At 50.5% G+C, this 18,641-nt stretch overlaps 1 protein-coding gene across 3 annotated transcripts; it reads left to right on the top strand.

Moving 5' to 3' along the window:
- Positions 1 to 250: 250 nt before the first annotated feature.
- Positions 251 to 18,412, top strand: HMGCL (3-hydroxy-3-methylglutaryl-CoA lyase). 3 transcript variants are annotated; one of them, XM_027520514.1, is made up of 10 exons: positions 289 to 359; positions 4,363 to 4,446; positions 6,291 to 6,380; positions 6,512 to 6,619; positions 7,287 to 7,382; positions 9,353 to 9,501; positions 12,015 to 12,078; positions 15,157 to 15,345; positions 16,621 to 16,746; positions 17,737 to 18,412. In XM_027520514.1, the coding sequence occupies exons 4-10, from the start codon at positions 6,551 to 6,553 to the stop codon at positions 17,836 to 17,838; spliced, it is 795 nt and encodes a 264-aa protein (XP_027376315.1). In that variant the 5' UTR covers positions 289 to 359; positions 4,363 to 4,446; positions 6,291 to 6,380; positions 6,512 to 6,550; the 3' UTR covers positions 17,839 to 18,412. The 3 variants fall into 3 exon arrangements, with proteins under 3 accessions (XP_027376307.1, XP_027376324.1, XP_027376315.1); XM_027520506.1 differs by lacking the exon at positions 6,291 to 6,380 and having other exon boundaries at positions 251 to 359; XM_027520523.1 differs by lacking the exons at positions 6,291 to 6,380; positions 15,157 to 15,345 and having other exon boundaries at positions 251 to 359.
- The last annotated feature ends 229 nt before the right edge of the window (positions 18,413 to 18,641 follow it).

Here is an 18,641-nt window from a genome sequence, read left to right on the forward strand (position 1 = left end):
CACATCTGTCTTTCCACACCTCCCAGATTACAAAAACTCATTAAGTCAGAGACTGTGGTGAATTTTTGTTCATCTTTATAGAGTCCTCACTTGCCCTTCGCACACAAAAAGCGCTCATAAATGAGGGCTAAGGAAACTGCCGAGAAGGAATAGAAACGTCGACAGGCTGGGGGCGGAGCCACCGCATGGCGTCACTACGGCGCTCCAGAGGCCCCGCCCCGTGGGCGGGGCTACGCCCACCTAGCCGTCAGTGTCACGTGGGACTCCGCTGAAGCGGCCGCATTGGAAGCTGGGCGGAGATGGCGACAGTGAAGAAGGTGCTCCCGCGGAGGCTGGTGGGCTTGGCGACCCTCCGGGCTGTAAGTGCCCCGTCACGTCCAGGGCCGGTCTTGAAGGCACCGTGAGGGTCAGGGTCTAGGACTTGGCCCCTAGCGGCTGCTCCCGTAGAGGCAGAGCCTAGGACTTCCCTGGTGGTTCAGCGGGTTAAGACTCCGCGCTGCCAGTGCGGGGTGCAAGGGTTTGATCCCTGGTGGGGCAACTGAGATCCCACGGGCAGTTCTGGGCAACCAAATGATTAAAAAAAAAAATCGATACCATTTCTCTGAGAGGCAAAGCCGGACAGCTCTTTAGGCCAGAGTTGGGAGGTCTTTGAAGTCTTGGACACCACTCTCTGACTCGCCCAGATGCCTTGAGAGGCATGGGAAACTGACCCTCAGAGAAGGGGAGCGACTCTCCCGGGTCGTGGAGACTTGGAACGCCATCCTAGGCGTCCTGCTTCCCTGGCTAGGGCTCTTCTTGCGGACCCTGGCATTTTTCTATCATAGGGCTTCAGACTTCTTGAAGTTCCTCCTTAATGAAAGTCATGAATACTCAAGAATACCCTGCCAGTTCGAGTGGAAAAAGCCAGGACATCCCCCTCTGTTGTTCTCCATTTCTAGTTCTTGTTGCGTTTGGGGACACTTGGTCCCAGCTAGATGAGCAGGACTTGGATCGCGTGTTGCTGGATGTGATTCCCCTGGAGTTGTACTTTGGGCTAGTTCGATCCTGATGTTCCGCCTTCTCTCCCATGCTCAGTGAGTGGAGGGAAAGTGTAGGAGGCCTAACTGGGTAAAGAGTTGAATACATTGTGTTGGTTAAAGCTCAAGCTGTGATGCCCCAGCGGTTCTGAAGCTACTTTTTAGGTTGAGTGACAAATCTCTAAATTCCAGTCATATTGACCTTTAACATGGAAAAAAAGAAAATCCTCAGGGTTGGTTTGGAGGTTCAGGAAAATGGAACTAAAGCATTTGACATTTTTCTAGCTCTTAGTAAGTGATAGGTCAGTTGTTGCTTTAGAGTTTAGAAGGAGTTAAAACTGTGTGCTGCTGCTACTGCTAAGTCACTTCAGTCGTGTCCGACTCTGTGTGACCCCATAGACGGCAGCCCACCAGGCTCCCCCGTCCCTGGGATTCTCCAGGCAAGAACACTGGAGTGGGTTGCCATTTCCTTCTCCAATGCATGAAAGTGAAAAGTGAAAGTGAAGTCACTCAGTCATGCCCGACCCTCAGCGACCCCATGGACTTCAGCCCACCAGGCTCCTCCGTCCATGGGATTTTCCAGGCAAGAGTACTGGAGTGGGGTGCCATTGCCTTCTCCGTAAAACTGTGTAGTGGTAAAAATTACATTGTCTTGGCAGTGGGGAAGTGGGTAGGGGGCTCTCAAAAAGCCACTTCAGTGTCTACTGGACCACCCTCCCCCGCCAGTTGCTCATTGCAAATAAATCCGTGAAGTCCAACTTGAAAAGTTAAGAAAATTAAATGAGATGGTGAATGTCAGTGTTTGAAAAAACTCCTCTTGCAATGAGATGGTAGTGGTAGGCATTCCATGGAGTTACTAGCATAGACTTGATATGAGAACCAGACAGTTAAGTGCAAACTTCCTCACTTCTAGCTGTGTGATTTGGGGTCCTTCTGAGGTCATTTCTTCCCCTGTGGAGTCGGGAGAGTAATACATGATAGTCCCTCATCGTATTGAAGCGACTTAGCAGCAGCAGCAGCATCATAGCATCATATAAGGACTAAAGGAAGTGCTGATGGCTGCAGCGCTGGCCTTTAGCCAGTGTTAGCTGTTGACATAGGTACCATAGCTCAGGAGGCTGTGGCTCAGGATTTGTGTGGTTAGAGGGGATTATTTCTATGCAGAACTGTACAAAGGGAATTAACTAGGTGTTTAACCCAGGCAACCCAGAGTAGCTCAAACTGTAAAGGATGTGCCTGCAATGCGGGAGACCTGGGTTTGGTCCCTGGGTTGGGAAGATCCCCTGAAGAGCAACCCATTCCGCTATTCTTGCCTGGAGAACTCCATGGACAGAGGAGCCTGGTGAGCTACAGTCCATGGGGTCACAAAGAGTCAGATACAGCTGAGCAATAGCACTTAACCCAGGCAAGAGAAAACGGGGGGGACCAGAGGGTGGCAGAGATAATGTGGCCTAGGGGTTAAGAGCGTGCATTCTAGATCCACACTGCTGGGTTCAGATATGGGCTCAGTAACTAGCTAACCATGTGACCTTGGGAAAATTACTTAATCTTCTTGAACTTCATATCTCTCATAGTAAAATGGGGACTTTAACAGTTCCTACCTAATAAGGTGTTGAGAGGATCGTATGGGTTAATATGTAAAAGGCTCTTTTATGTGCCTAAAAAATAGTAGATGCTTCATAAATGTGAATTGTTTTGTTAGTATATGAAGAGTTGTTATGAAGAAGTGTGTTATAGAATCAAGTTGATTCTGTTCTCATAAAAGGAACTTGAAACAATTCTTTCAACAACATTTACCAGTTATTTATTGAGTCCCTGTTAGGTCTCAGGGCCTCAGGGAAATATAACAATTAATAAAACAGAGTTCCTGCCTCTTGGAGCTTACATTCCAGTGGGATCCTTTTAGGGTAATGTACCAGCAGAAGCTGAACATCCCAACTGGAGGGAGATTCAGTTTGCAGGGACCTTCCAACCTAGCCTGTTGACTTCATGAAATTCAGTGGCTCATCACCTTAGCCTCTAGGAAGCTTTGTTGGCTAAAACCAAGGCCAGTTTGGGCAAGTTAAGTTCCGGCTGTTTGATAGCCAGGAATATTTCCTTCCTTAAGGGTTTTGGGAATGGGGATCCTTAGCAGATTGCTAGGGTCTTCCCTCATAGCTCAGTCAGTAAAGAATCTGCCTGCAATGCAGGAGACCTGGGTTCAATTCCTGGGTCAGGAAGATCCTCTAGAGAAGGAAATGGCAACCGACTCCAGTACTCTTGCCTGAAGAATCCCATGGACTGAGAAGCCAGGTGGGCTACAGTCCGTGGGGTCGCAAGAGTTTGGGCACAACTTAGCAACTAAGCCTCCACCACTAAGTAGATTGCCGGTACCCCTGCCCCTTGCCCTCCTGCAGTGTGTTCATCCAGATTAAATCTGGTGAAATGAAATTAATTTCAACAGTAATAAGTAGTACTAAGAACAATAGAGGAAAGGGAGAAAAAAGCCTTGTATTACTTGGTGGTGAGGAGGGGAAGATTTTCTATAGAAGACTATATATAGGGCAGACTTTATACAGAGGCGACTCCAGGCCGTTGTTTTAATATCTTCAAATGCTGAAGGTTTCATCTCCTCTCAGACTCACTCCCCTTGTCACCACCCACCCTGTAATCATAACAGAGCAGAGCCTCTTCCATCCCTGCCACCCCACATAGTCCAAGACGACTCCTCTCCACACTTGGCAGTTGTCCTCCTCTGGGGCAGCTGTGCCCCGGGTGTGTGTGCTAAGTCACTTCAGTCGTGGCCGACTCCGTGCGACCCTGTGGACTGTAGCTCACCAGGCTCCTCTGTCCACGGGATTCTCCAGGCAAGAGTACTGGAGTGGGCTGCCGTTTCCTTCTCCAGCAGATTTTCCTGACCCAGGGATCGAACCACGTCTTTTAGGTCTCCTGCATTGATTGGCAGGGTTCTTAACCACGGGAAGGGTTCAGTACCACCTGGGAAGGTTCAAGTTAAACTAGGCTTTAGGAGAAATCAGTTCTGTTTGGGGACTTCTAAGTTTGAGAAGTACAAATAGGTTTGTTTAAAGAACAGTCTAAATGCCCAGTTGCCAGGTGGTTGGAAATGAGTCTGGATTTCAGGGGAGTTGCAAATGGTCCATACTGCAAGCATGAATCTCTTACTCTGTTCTTAAGTGAAATGTTCTTTTTGTTCTTGATTCTAAAACAGAGCAAATATGGATTAAAGGGTGAGAAATACTGCTTCTAGTCTCAGTATTGAGGATGGATACATTCTTTCTGATTTGTCCCCATGGAGAACTGTGACACTCTCTTCCTGTTACTTTTTGTTCCCTCTTTTAAACCACAGGTCAGCACCTCATCTGTGGGTACGTTCCCAAAGCAAGTGAAAATTGTGGAAGTTGGTCCTCGAGACGGACTACAAAATGAAAAGGTAAACGTGGAAATCAACCAAAAGATATTTCACAGGTACTGAGCGCTCCATGTCACTGATGCCGAGCTGTGCCTGACTTTGGGCCCGTCTGGGAGGCCAGGCAGGCACCTGTGACAGTTCAGCCCCAAGTGTTGTGATCCTGGGTCCCTCTCAAGGGCCTGTGGGGCGGGGTGGATGGTGAGAGCTGCAGGAGTGAGGGGGAAAGGTGAGGGCGTGCCTCATCCAGCAGCGACACGTCAGGGGATTCGGCCAGAGGAAGTTATGAAGGTCACATGCCAAGATTTAGCTTGGGAATGTCCCTTACAACCCTGGTGTAAGAGCAGGACAGTTGCAAATAACCAACATGTTCAGTATGAGGAAAAGTAGATCAAATACATTAATGACTTCATAAAATGTAATACTGTGAAGCTGTTAATGATATAGGAGTATATTAAGTGATGTAAGCAGATTATACAATACTGTATATATAATTACATACGTATTTATATATTAATATACATTTAATCTTATATATAAACAAAAAAGTTTGTATATGTGTGGAAGCATCTTCCGAGAAAAGGATCTTAGAACAGTGCTGTGTGATAGAACTTTCTATGAAGATGGAAATGTTGTAGATTTGAGCTGTCCCATACAGTAGCCACTAGATACATGTGGCTGTTAAGCACTTGAATTGTGGCTTGTATGGCTGGGGAATTGAATTTTTAAAATGTAGTTTCAGTTAGTTTAAATTTAAATAACCACATATGGCTCATGTGTAATGTACTGGACTGCACAGATCTAAAAAGTTACCTACCAGGGTATTAAGAGTGTTATCTCTGGCAGGTGTTAGGGTGGTTTTCTTTTGTTTGGGGTGTGTTTTTCTGAAATAATCATGTGTTAATTATTTTTTAAATTAAAAAAAAAACCTTAAAATCTTAAAACATGCTTGCTGCTGCTGCTAAGTCGCTTCAGTCGTGTCCGACTCTGTGCAACCCCATAGACGGCAGCCCACCAGGCTCCCCCGTCCCTGGGATTCTCCAGGCAAGAACACTGGAGTGGGTTGCCATTTCCTTCTCCAATGCATGAAACTGAAAAGTGAACGTGAAGACACTCAGTCATGTCCGACTCTTAGCGACCCCATGGACTGCAGCCCACCAGGCTCCTCTGTCCGTGGGATTTTCCTGGCAAGAGTACTGGAGCATGCTTAGTCTACCTTTAATAATGAATGTTGGTTGTAAAAGACAGTTGTAAGGTCTCTGAGGGCAGGATCGTGTCTGTTCTGCTCACCACTGTATCTGTAGCTCCTAGCACATTCCTTGGAGCAGGGTGAGCCCTTCAATGGATTAAATTAAAACAGAGGGAGAGAAATTGGGGGTGGAAGAGGCTGGTGAGAAGGATTTGGGAGTTTTAGGATTTTGGACCCAATCTTGTAAGGACTAGGCAGCCAGGGGAAGCTTTTGAGCAGGAGGGTGAGATAATAGAGACTGTGTTTTAGAAGGATTCCTGTGTGGGATGAATTGGTAGAGGAAGATCATGGCGTAATAGACATGGGATGATAGTAGATTTGGAAATAGGAATCCACAGAGGCTGGTGAGCAGCCAGACAGGGTGTGGCGGGGGGAGAAAGAAGTAGTGGAGCATGTGAGGATGAGATCCTGTGCCACCTGAGACGGAAGGAGGAAGGTGTGGCCTGTTGGAGGCCATGTCTCATAGGATCCAGAGGGTTAGTCATCTCCGCCCTTTCAGGCCATGGCTCACTGGTCTCAATCTGTTTTTGATGGGGTCATAAAGTAACAGAGCTTTAGTTTAAAAGCCCGTATGACGGGCAAATACTGTTTCCATTGTAAGTATTAACTCCTTTTCAAGTGAGAAACTGCTTTCACTGCAAAATGCTCTCTGTGGAACTGGAAGACAAGCCTGTACTGCACCTATTGGCAGGATTACATGTGAATTCAGGTTAGTGTCTGACAGTGGAGACAGTGAAGCGGGTGCTGTAGAAAAAGCTTTGAACTGACTGCATTCTGAGACCATTTCGTGACTCACTTGGCCAGCCTGTCTTTTTCTGGTGTTTTCTCTTTGCATTACAGAATATTGTACCTACTCCAGTGAAAATCAAGCTAATAGACATGCTTTCCGAAGCAGGACTCCCTGTGGTAGAAGCCACCAGCTTCGTGTCTCCCAAATGGGTTCCACAGGTGAGCCCCGGCCTGCAGGCACATCTCAGATGCATTGGAAGTAAGTGGAGGTCAGGATGTAGGTTTCCAGGTCCTCACTTTTGTGAGCTCTCAGTGCTTCATAGTAACATGTACAGCAAAGGAGGGTGACTTGGGAGGAAGACTCGGTCTTGGCTGTGCCCTGCCTTGCCTGGTGAGGCCTTCCCCTCCCCAGGTTCAAGGTGATGTCTCTGGCTCTAGAAGCCTAGAATCTCTAGGCCTGTCTAGAGATGTGGCTTCTGTGTTTGTCGAAAGGGGAAGCTGGACAGCTCCTGCATCACAGAGACAGCCAAATGGGAAGAAAGATCCTGGTCCAGCTGAGTGTTAGGTGACAGGGAGCTGAGCCCAGGGTCGGACTCAGAGCACGTTCTCAACCAGTGGCTAGAAGTATCATTGCTGCTGGTGCGGCTCATGTAGAGTCGACAGTGTTAGCCACATGGAGAAACTGGGGTTCTCACCCATGCTAGGGAGCCTTCTGGCTCATCAGCCGTCAAACAAGTAGTGAAAGCCTTGGGGAGACTCAGCTCTGCAAAAGGCCTCTTTTCTCCAAGGGTCCTGGAGAACAGAGATTTTGTGCTAAAAAGGCTTTCTCTACCTGAGCTCTCTGCCGCCTTGGTGGTGAATTGGCAATGTCTCCTTTGGCTCCCAGATGGCTGACCATGCTGAAGTCTTGAAAGGCATCCAGAAATTTCCTGGCGTCAACTACCCAGTCCTGACCCCAAACTTCAAAGGCTTCCAGGCAGCGGTAAGAGACTCATTTTTGGTTGGGGAGTGCCCCTGAAAAGAGATGGATGGCATGGGCCCCTGTCTTGTCCCTGAGCCTCAGTCTCTGTCCCAGGATTCTGTCCGAACGACTTGTCTCCAGCGGTGGTGGGCATCGTCAGACAGACCCGGGGAGGGGGTCCTGGCCCCGCCACTCTCAGCTCTCTGATTTGACAAGCTGTTAAACCTCTTTGAGCCTCAGGTTCTGCCCATGAAATAAGGTTAATGGTAGTACCTACCATTGTGAGGATTTCAGAGGACAGGATGCACATAAATTGCTTAGTAAGAGCCTGGTAGAAGGTGAGTACTTAATAAATGTTCACTCCTGTTCCTGTCGCCCATCTCCTCTTGAGAGGTAAGCAAGCTGTCCACAAATTTAGAGGTAGTTGCTAGTATCTAACTTTTTTATCATTTCAGATGAGAATTTCTTTGGAGATGTTGATTCTGAATTTAGGCCACAAGGGACTTCCGGGGTGGTGCCGGCAGCAGCACTGTGGGTCCTTGGGGGAAGGCCAAGGCTTCTTTGTTTGGGGATATGATTCACTGTATTAATTTCCTACGGCTGCCATTACACGATACCAAACACTCGGTGAAAGGTGAAAGAGAACAGAAACGTTCTCTCTCCCAGTCAGCAGGCTGCAAGTCCGCACAGGGTGGCAGCAGGTTCCTTCGGAGGGCCCTGAGAGGGCGGCGTTCCCGCCTCTCGGCCGGTTTCCGGCGATGATTAGCAGTCCTCAGCGTTCCTCAGCCTGTGGGCGCATCACTTCAGGGTCCACCTCTACCTTTGCCGGCCTTTCCTCTATCTTCACACGAGCGCCTTCTTATTTCGGAGTGGAGACCAATGTGACCTCATCTTAACCCTATACATCTATCTACAGTGATCCTGCTATCAAACAGGGTCACATTCTGAGGTTCTGGGGGTTGTTGTTGTTGTTCAGTCACCCAGTCGTGTCCAACTCTTTGTGACCCCATGGACTGCAGCACATCAGGCCTCCCTGTCCCTCACCATCTCCTGAAGTTTGTCCAAGTTCATGTCCATTGCATCAGTGATGCCATCCAGCTGTCTCATCCTCTGACGCCCTGTTCTTCTGCCCTCAGTCTTTCCCAGCATCAGGGACTTTTCCAGTGAGTCTGCTGTTCGCATCAAATGACTAAAATCCTGGAGCTTCAGCTTCCACATCAGTCCTTCCAGTGACTATTAAGATTGACTAGTTTGATCTCCTTGCTGTCCAGGGGACTTGCAGGAGTCTCCTCCAGCACCACAGTTTGAAGGCATCAATTCTTTGGCGTTCTGCCTTCTTACAGTCCAGCTCTCACAACTGTACATGACCACTGGGAAGACCATAGCCTTGACTATACGGACCTCTGTTGGCAGAATAATGTCTCTGCTTTTGAACATACTGTCTAGGCCTGTCATGGCTTTCCTGCCAAGAAGCAATCATCTTCTGACTTAATGGCTGCAGTCACCATCTGCAGTGACTTTAGAGCCCAAGAAGAGGAAATCCGTCACTACTTCCACCTTTTCCCCTTCTATTTGCCATGCAGTCATGGGGCTGGATGCCATGATCTTATTTTTTTTAATTTAGTTTTAGGCCGGCTCTTTCACTCTCCTTCATGCTCATCAAAAGGCTCTTTAGTTCCTTTTCGCTTTCTGCCATTAGAGTGGTATCATCCGCAGATCTGAGGTTATTGGTGTTTCTCCCGCCTATCTTAAGACTTTAAGCATGACCTTCCTCACATGGGAGATGAGTTCAATTGTCCAGTGGTTAACACATTCTTTTAGTACTACCCTTTTTGGGAATTGGGTTGAGGATTGACCTTTTCCAGGATAGTACTGGGGGTAGGAGGGACACAGTTCAACTTATAGTAGTACTCATATGTCATAAAATTCACTCTGGGTGGGTATTCCATCAAGAGAAAATCGCTGAAAGGAATTCACCTGGCTGTTGGCAGGTTGCTGCCGGAGCCAAGGAAGTGGCCATCTTTGGAGCCGCCTCTGAACTCTTCACCAAGAAGAACATCAACTGCTCCATAGATGAGAGTTTGCAGCGGTTTGATGAAATCTTGAAGGCAGCTCGGGCAGCCGGTATCTCTGTGCGGGGGTGAGTCTGGCTACGCTGGTGCTGCCTCCTTTCCTCAGAGCATTCTGGAACAGGGCCAGCCTCTGACTCCAGCGACCTCCCTCACAGGCTCCTTATCCTGGGTGCAGGGAGCCAGAGCTCCACACCCAGACGTCTTTTCCCAAGTAAAACAGGGTCAGAAGAAATCCTGGCAAGTGCTTTCTCCAAACCTGATTTTTGGATCCTTTCACCCCACGAATCTAGCAGGACAGGGTCCTAAACAGGGCTTGTGGAGGTCAGCGTAACCCTGGCTCCACCACCAGCTCGTCACACGTCCCTGAGGAATCCCCTCGGCCTTTGAGGTGTCTCCAGCATCACATCTTTAATGGCAGCAGTGCCAGGTGTTGTCCACATATTATCTGAAGGTAGCCTCTCAGGCACCCAGCACGGAGGGCACTCTCCCCGCTTCCAGGTGATGAAACTGAGGCTCCAGAAGGATGAAGAGTCTGCTGTAAAGTCACAACCGACTGCAGCCAGAATACGCATCCGATCACATCGCCGCCTGGTTGAACGTCTGCCAGTGCTCGTCAACTGCAGACTTCAGCGGGTTTACAGCCCCTGCGCAGCTCAGCCCCTGCCGCTCTCTGCAGCTCACGTCTCCCCTCTGGCCCCGTCTCCTCTGCACACTGCATTCAGCCAGTGGAAACCTCTTTCCGTCTGTCACACGGGCCAGTTCTCTCCTGCCCCTGGGCCTTTGCATGTGCTTTCCGTAGACTCAGACCACCCTTCCTTCTACATCCTACTTGCCAGGGCTCACTCCTGCTCACCTTCAGATCCTCTCCTGGTGCCAGTTTCTCCAAGAAGCTTGCTTCTCTTCCCTCAGGTGGAGTTGGCGCCCCTTCTCTGGGCTCCCAGAGTCCCCTGGACATCCTCTGACATAGCACTTACCGCTTGTTACATTCTCCGCTGCCTCCCACCTCCCACTAGACTCTGTGTTCTGTGAAGGCAGAGCCCACATCTCCGTCGGTCCCTGGCATGTGCTGTCTCCCGTCTCTGGGCCTAGCACATAGTAGGTGCTCAGAAACCGATGGGCAGATGGATGGATGGGAAAGCAAGGACGTGTCAGGTCTGCCTGACTCCCAAGTCTGTGCTCTTTCCTCAGGATTTCTTTTAGCTTTTCCATGCTCAGCAGTGATTGGAGAGTAAGGAGAATGAAGATGGCAAAATACACTGAGTTGTTTGAGTCTGAAATTATTTATCCAGCAAACATTTATTCTGCCTCTTAATATGCAGCATCATTTGTTAGACTCTAAAAGATTTAATGGAGCCTCTGCCTCAGTGGGATGAGTGGGCTCAGAAAGCATCTAAACTCAAGATCCAGACTCCTCACCACAGCTCAACGAGCCCCCATGATCAGGATGGTGGCCGCCTCTCCAGCCCCCTGTTGTAGCCCTTTGCCCCTTGCTCCCCACACCTGTTTTTCTGTCCTTTGTTGTATGTTTTGAGCACACCTCCTCTTTCATCGGACTTCCCTGGTGGCTCAGTGGTGGAGAATCTGCCTGCCAGTGCAGGAGCTGCAGGTTCAATCTCTGGGTCAGGAAGATCCCCTGGAGAAGGAAATGACCACCCACTCCAGTATTCTTGCCTGGAGAATCCCAAGGACAGAGGAACCTGGCAGGCTACAGTCCATGGGGTCGCAAAGAGTCAGACATAACTGAGCGACTGAACAGCTCTTCCACCTTGGGGCCTCTGCACTGGTCCTTTGCCTGGAATGTGGCTGTCCCCGCCACCTCAGTCAAGTGTCACATCCTCACAAGATCTACCTGGGCCATCCTAGCTGCGGTTGGCCTCCGGTGCTCCTGCCACACTTCCCTTGTCTCTCCTTCACAGCACATCACTTTCTGAGATTACCTCCTTTCCCTACTAGATCTGATTTATCATCTGTCTCCCTAACTTGAAACCTTAAGCTCTGTGGCGGTGGGGACCTGCTTGGCCTTGCTCACTGCCCTTCTCCAGTGCCTGGCGCACTGTGGGCAGCTCAGTAAACCTCAGTCGAATAAATGAGTGTATGCGCCCCCTGGCAGCCCGCCAGTGCCACTGACCCCTCGGGCCTCAGGCCAGCCCAGCTTTCTTGTGCCCGCTTCAGTTTCATGTACCCTTCCTTGGTTCTTTCCTGAGGGGAGCCCCACCCGGGCCCACGTTCTGCTCTCCTCACCCCGTGCAGTCAGCTGGCTGCTCATAGAGCTCCTCCTCCTCCGTGGCTGGTCTCTGGTTGCCTCTCCTGAGACCTGGGCATCATTGGCCTCCTCACCCACAGGCCTGTTGGCTTCTTCCCTTCCCTGCGTGGCGCTGCACTGCCCACTCCTGGCGCTGAGCGGCACTGCCATCGTCTGGCTCACCAGCATGGAATTAGCCTTTGCCCCGGGCCCTCAGCCTCCTGCCCGGCCTCAGGTTTGGGTGGGGCTGACCAGGGCGATGTGTCAAACAGCCAACCTGCCCCAGCCCTGTTAGCCAGAGAGCCCAGGTGCACTGACACCATTCCTGTTTTCCCACAGGTACGTCTCCTGTGTGCTTGGATGTCCCTACGAAGGGAAGATCTCCCCGGCTAAAGTCGCTGAGGTCTGTGTGTGTGTGTGTCCGGCAGGGGAGGGCCGGGTTCACGAGGTTTGGCTTCCATGCCGGTCCCTGAGTGTGCAGGTTACTCTCGCCACCCTTTCCTGGTGGGTCACTGATTTCATTTGTTAACTCAGCTCCTTCCTTAAGACCCTGTGAGAGCACAGCCCTGCACTCACCCCAGTGGGGGGCCACTCCTAGCCTGGCAAGGAGTCTCTGAAGCCCCTGCCCTCTACCCCAGAGCAGAAGCCTCTGACTCAGTTCCCAGGCTGGTCAGTGAAAGGTGATGACTGAGGTGAGGATCCTCTGCAGAGGGCTCCCTTCTTGTGCTTGGGGAGACATCCTGGAATGCGAAGTCAAGTGGGCCTTAGAAAGCACTGCTACGAACAAAGCTAGTGGAGGTGATGGAATTCCAGTTGAGCTATTTCAAATCTTAAAAGATGATGCTGTGAAAGTGCTGCACTCAGTACGTCAGCAAATTTGGAAAACTCAGCAGTGGCCACAGGACAGGAAAAGGTCAATTTTCATTCCAATCCCAAAGAAAGGCAATGCCAAAGAATGTTCAAACTACTGCACAATTGCACTCATCTCACACACTAGCAAAGTAATGCTCAAAATTCTCCAAGCCAGGCTTCAACAGTACACAAACTGTGAACTTCCAGATGTTCAAGCTGGTTTTAGAAAAGGCAGAGGAACCAGAGATCAAATTGCCAACATCTGTTGGATCATTGAAAAAACAAGAGAGTTCCAGAAAAACATCTACTTCTGTTTTATTGACTATGCCAAAGCTTTGTGTAGATCACCACAAACTGTGGGAAATTCTTCAAGAGATGGGAATTCCAGACCACCTGACCTGCCTCCTGAGAAATCTGTATGCAGGTCAAGAAGCAACAGTTATAACTGGACATGGAACAACAGACTGGTTCCAAATTGGGAAAGGAGTACATCAAGGCTATATATTGACACCCTGCTTATTTAACTTATATGCAGAGTACCTCATGCGAAATGCTGGGCTGGATGAAGCACAAGCTGGAATCAAGATTTCCAGGAAAAATATTAATAACCTCAGATATGCAGATGATACCACCCTTATGGCAGAAAGCTAAGATGAACTAAAGAGCCTCTTGATGAAAGTGGAAGAGGAGAGTGAAAAAGTTGGCTTAAAACTCAACATTCAGAAAACTAAGATCATGGCATTCAGTCCCATCACTTCATGGCAAATAGATGGGGAAACAATGGAAACAGTGAGAGACTTTATTTTGGGGGCTCCAAAATCACTGCAGATGGTGACTGCAGCCATGAAATTAAAAGATGCTTGCTCCTTGGAAGAAAAGTTATGACCAACCTAGATGGCATATTAAGAAGCAGAGACATTACTTTGCCAATAAAAGTCCATCTAGTCAAAGCTATGGTTTTTCCAGTAGTCATGTATGGATGTGAGAGTTGAACTATAAAGAAAGCTGAGTGCCAAAAAATTGATGCTTTTGAACTGTGGTGTTGGAGAAGACTCTTCAGAGTCCCTTGGACTGCAAGGAGATCCAACTAGTCCATCCTAAAGGAAATCGGTCCTGAATATTCATTGGAAGGACTGATGTTGAAGCTGCAACTCCAGTACTTTGGCCACCTGATGTGAAGAACTGACTCAATGGAAAAGACCCTGCTGCTGGGAAAGACTGAAGGTGGGAGGAGAAGAAGATGACAGAGGATGAGATGGTTGGATGGCATCACCAACTTGATGGACATGAGTTTGAGCAAGCTCTGGGAGTTGGTGATGGACAGGGAAGCCTGGCATCTTGCAGTCCATGGTGTCACAAAGAGTCAGGACACGACTGAGCAATTGAACTGAGAAGAACACAGGGCAGGAAATGAGTTCGAGCAGCCCAAGAGCTTGTGTCATTTTGTCCTCAAAGCCACCCTGCAGGAAATTCCTTGGTTAGAACTCTATGCTCTCAATGCCATGGGCCCAGGGTTCGATCCCTGGTTGGGGAACTAAGATCCTGCATGTGGCACAGAGCGGCCAAAACAAAACAAACAGATCACCCTGCACTTCTGGAGTTCTTGTTATTCCAATTTACGGTTAAGGAAACTGACACTGACTGACTTGCATGCAGGTTGCATGTGGAGAAAGCAGGTCTCAGCCCATGTCTGTCTGCCTCCAGTGCCCTCCTGCTCTTCCTGCACGCCAGGTAGCAGCCAGAAACGAGTGGTGGCTAACAGGAGCCACTGCTTCCTGAGAGTGGCCGCTGCAGTCCAGACCTTAGCCTCCTATTCCCCCAGTCCTCCCCAAAGGCTCGTCCTCATTTTTCAGGAGCAGAGATTGAAGCTCAGGAAAGTGAGGTCCGCTGCCAAGGTTCCCCAGCCAGTGAGCAGCAGGACTGGGGCATTACTTCAGCATCATGTCACTCCGCCACCCGCCGCCTTTGCTGCATCCTCTCCCGCCCACTGGCTGCCACGGGCTCCTTGTCACCCTGCCTGCGTGGGCAGTGGAGGAGGGGCCCACCATTTCCTTCATCCCACAGACCACTGTTGAGTATCGAGTATCGTTTCCGTCCTTGGCCCTGCCACATCCTTCCTCCCCCTTCTCCCCAGAGCAGTGGAGGGCAGCATCTCATGGAGCAGATCCCGCTCTGGTTCTGCCATGATCTTAGCAGTTTATGGACGGGCTTCTGAATTTTTCATAGCCAGGTCCTTCTCTTAAAAATAGAGAACTAGCACTTCAGACCCCTGACTTCACACATCTGCTTACCAAGGATAGAGCCACGTGAAGGGAATCTGTTCTCCTGATTCCCGCCCCAGGTCTGACACCGTGGGTGAAGGTGGTAAGGGAAGGATCAGCTGGAGTCTGAGACCCTCGGAGGAAAGCCGCAGGGGTTAGAGCCCGGGGCCTGCACCGATGGCCAGCGCTGCTCCTCACGTCTGTCTCCCAGTGAGCAGAGTGAGGAATCAGTCCCACTCACAGAGTTAGTTGTAAGGAGTCTCTGGTCCAAGAGGAGCTTGGTGCCTCGGACATGGAGGTGTTCTGCGGAGGCCAAGGACCCCGGCTTGAGGAATCCGGGTCCTCCAAGAGCCTGCTTGTCTCCCCAGGTCACCAAGAAGCTGTACTCCATGGGCTGCTACGAGATCTCCCTGGGGGACACCATCGGCGTGGGCACCCCTGGGGCCATGAAGGACATGCTGTCTGCTGTCCTGCAGGAGGTGCCAGTGACAGCCCTGGCCGTCCACTGCCATGACACCTACGGCCAGGCCCTGGCCAACACCTTGACGGCCCTGCAGGTAATCAGGGCATGTCCTCGGATAGAGGCACACGTCCATTCTCCCACAGGGCAGGGCAGCAGGACAGCTGTGTTTCGTTTATTCTTTGAGCAAGCCTTCACTGTGTGCCCACACCTGTGTGCCAGGCCCCGGGCTGGCCACGGTGGACACAGACATGCCACCCTGCCCTGAAAGTGCCTGCATCTGTCTGTCAGGAAAGACAGTGGAGAGTTAGGTGACAATCCTAACGCACTGTGACAATGTCATGGGGACTGAGGATGGTCCCCATCCCAGCTGGGGGTGGGGGAGGGCAGAGAGGATTCGCCAGAGAAGGCCTCAGCGAGGCTTGAAGGACATGAAGCTGAGCAGTTGAAAAAGGGAAGCAGAAAGGTGACCAGGCAGCACTGCATTGTAAACAAGACTAAGGCGGGCTCAGGAGGACTGGGGTGCGCTGGCCCCACCACGGCATGCAGGGCTGTGAGTGCGAATGCGTGCACCAGTGAGGGGTGGGGGGGATCCTTTGATGCTCTTTGCCCAAAGACTGGACCAAGACCTCAGACTGAGTTTCTCTTGAGGTTAGCTTCTTGTGGGTTGGCCCAGAACAAGGGTCCAATGGCCCAAGAGTCCCTTAGAAAGTTCTGCGTGTCTGACCACAGGCTGCCTTGCTGCAGGAAGTCTAGTGTAGTGTTTAGGTTAGTAGAGCAACCCTGCGCCGTCTTTTTTTACCCATTTTTATCTCTCACGTTACCTCCTTGAGGCTCATGTCTTTAATCCAAATGATTCTATGACTTTCTGGGTCTTATTTTCTCAGAGTTGAGGCTTAAGGAGAGAGAAAATGAAACAGTCATCTCGGAAAGTGGGAGCAACTGATCGAGAGAAGTGGGATCAATCCAGAGAAGCGACCTTGGGGTCAGAGGCCTGACGTGGGGTGCAGGAGAGGGGGTGGTAAACGAGTACAGGAAAACAACGGGGGTCTGAAACCTCAGCAGTTGGGAGGAGTTACTTTAGGTGAGCCATCAGGAAGGGCGTCTCTGAGGAGGTGGCTTTTAGGCTGAGAAGGAGAAGTTGAGGAGCCAACCATGAAAGGAAGGAGGAAAGATTCCTGGCAGAGGAAACTGTAGTAAAAAAGACTCACACTGTTTTAGGAACCAAAAAGAGGAACAGTTTCTTTCAGTGGGATTTTCATAAACTGAAGGAATGAATAATTTGAGTGGAATTTCAGGCAGCCACTGAGAGGGAGTTGGTAGGCTCAGACCCCCCACAGTGACAGCCATATTCCACCATCCTTGTTTTCAGATGGGAGTGAGTGTCATGGACTCTTCCGTGGCAGGACTGGGAGGCTGTCCCTATGCACAGGGGGCGTCGGGAAACTTGGCCACCGAGGACCTGGTCTACATGCTGGCCGGCCTGGGCATTCACACGGTAAGCCCGCCTGCCCCCTGGTGGTGACGGCCCCGAGCTGACCGGAGCTCTGCCTGAAGCCGGAGCTGCTGGGTTTGTTCTGGGTTTTTGTGGTGGCGTTGGTGCAGTTAGGAGGAGAAGGGCGCCACGGGACTAAGGCTTTTCTGTCATATGATTTGAGATAACAGAGCGTGGTCGATGGGGGCTATGAGAAGGCCAGGCCCTTGGCGCGGGTTTGAGAGTTCCATCTGAGGCGGCACCAAGAGCCCTGGAAGGGGCAAGGCCATGGCCTGAAATGAGTCGGTTCTCTCTGGACCTTTGTTTTCTCCTCTGGAAAAAATGAGGGCAATAGAACTGCACGCCCTCCCCTCCCGCTCCCTGGGCTCTGCCAGAGTCAGTGAGGGCCCGCAGCGTGGGCTGGAAACACTATAGCATCTGTGCTTTGAGATCAGACAGACTGGGTTTAAAACCTAGTCCTGCCACTCAGGCTGTGTGACCTGACAGATGACTTCAGCACTTTGGGCCTTAAGAAATGGGAATAAATAATAGCACTTATCTCATAGGATAAGAAAGAAAATGTAGCCCAGAGCTAAGCAAATAGTACACAGCAGTAAATAGGAGCTTGTTGTTAATATAAAGAGGTTTCAGTGTGGCCTTTTTAGCTGGTGTTTCTACCCCTGCTGCTCTGCCTTCGTTACCCTGACTTCATACGCAGCGTTTCACCACTGTGGGCCCAGCCTGTGCTAGACCCTGGAGTACCGAACAGGACTACTGGCTCCCTTCTGGGGTGCGGCACCTCAAACCATGTCACACACTGAGGGCAGTCAGAGGGGAACCCCATGTGCCAGGAGGACACCACCTCACAGACAGCCGGCAGTTGTTTTAGGGGAACAAGAGCATGATTGTCTTCACCTTCACTTTCTCAGCAGCAGTTTTCTGTCCAGTCGGATGTTTCCCTGGGTGTTGAAGGCAGGTTGTGACTTAACGCATCCTCTGACTTGTTTCTCAAAGGGTGTGAACCTCCAGAAGCTCCTAGAAGCTGGGGCCTTCATCTGTCAAGCCCTGAACAGAAGAACCAACTCCAAAGTGGCTCAGGCTACCTGTAAACTGTGAGCCACTGGGTCCCTGAGCCCTGGGGACCGTGTGGGAATAGGGACAGCTGTGGATGAATCATGGATGGGCACGTGGAAATGGGAATGCAGTTAACCGGAGCAGGCACTTCACTGTCAGCTCTGCACGTGGGTCTCTCCTGGAAGGAAGGAGGTGGACAGGAGTTGCCTGGCTGCAGGCCCTCCCTGCCTGACCTGAGTATGAGTGAGAGGTTTGGGTAGCTGGAGGTCTCCTTCCACCTGGACCCAAAGGCCCAGGAGTTGAAAGCCTGAGGGCTCTTGGGAACCCAATTCTCTGGCCTGGGTTGATCCTCAAGTCTCATCTCTGGGTGAAACCTGCCAGCTGGCCACTCTCCACAACTTGCTGCTGTCATATTCTTGAGGGCCATCGCTCTGACTTTGTAGGGCAAAGGGGCCTGGAGGAATTTTTCCCTCAGCTGGCAGAGGGCACTTGGTGAAGGGGTGAGGGCTGAGCAGCTGTGGTGGCCACCTGCCAACTCCAGCACCTCTGCAAAACCTCCACTTTGAACATGATTGTTGAAAACAGATGACATAATTAAAGGTTTAATGACAACCATTCCAGTGTTCTCTTGTGCAGGTGTGTGTATACATGAGACGGAGCGGAAAGCATCTTTACATTTCCTCTGAGAGGAAAATGGAGGCTTCAGTTTATTAACCTCTGAGTTTTCTCTCTCCTCCTCCTCAGAATTGGGGAAATCGGTGGTAATGACTTACTCAGCACTGACCAGGGAACCCTGGAGAGGTTGTTTTTGAGGCTGTTGGCTCTGTGACCAGGACTGTTTGTGG

This window comes from Bos indicus x Bos taurus, chromosome 2 (genome assembly GCF_003369695.1).
Source record: "Bos indicus x Bos taurus breed Angus x Brahman F1 hybrid chromosome 2, Bos_hybrid_MaternalHap_v2.0, whole genome shotgun sequence".
Taxonomy (NCBI): Eukaryota; Metazoa; Chordata; class Mammalia; order Artiodactyla; family Bovidae; genus Bos; species Bos indicus x Bos taurus.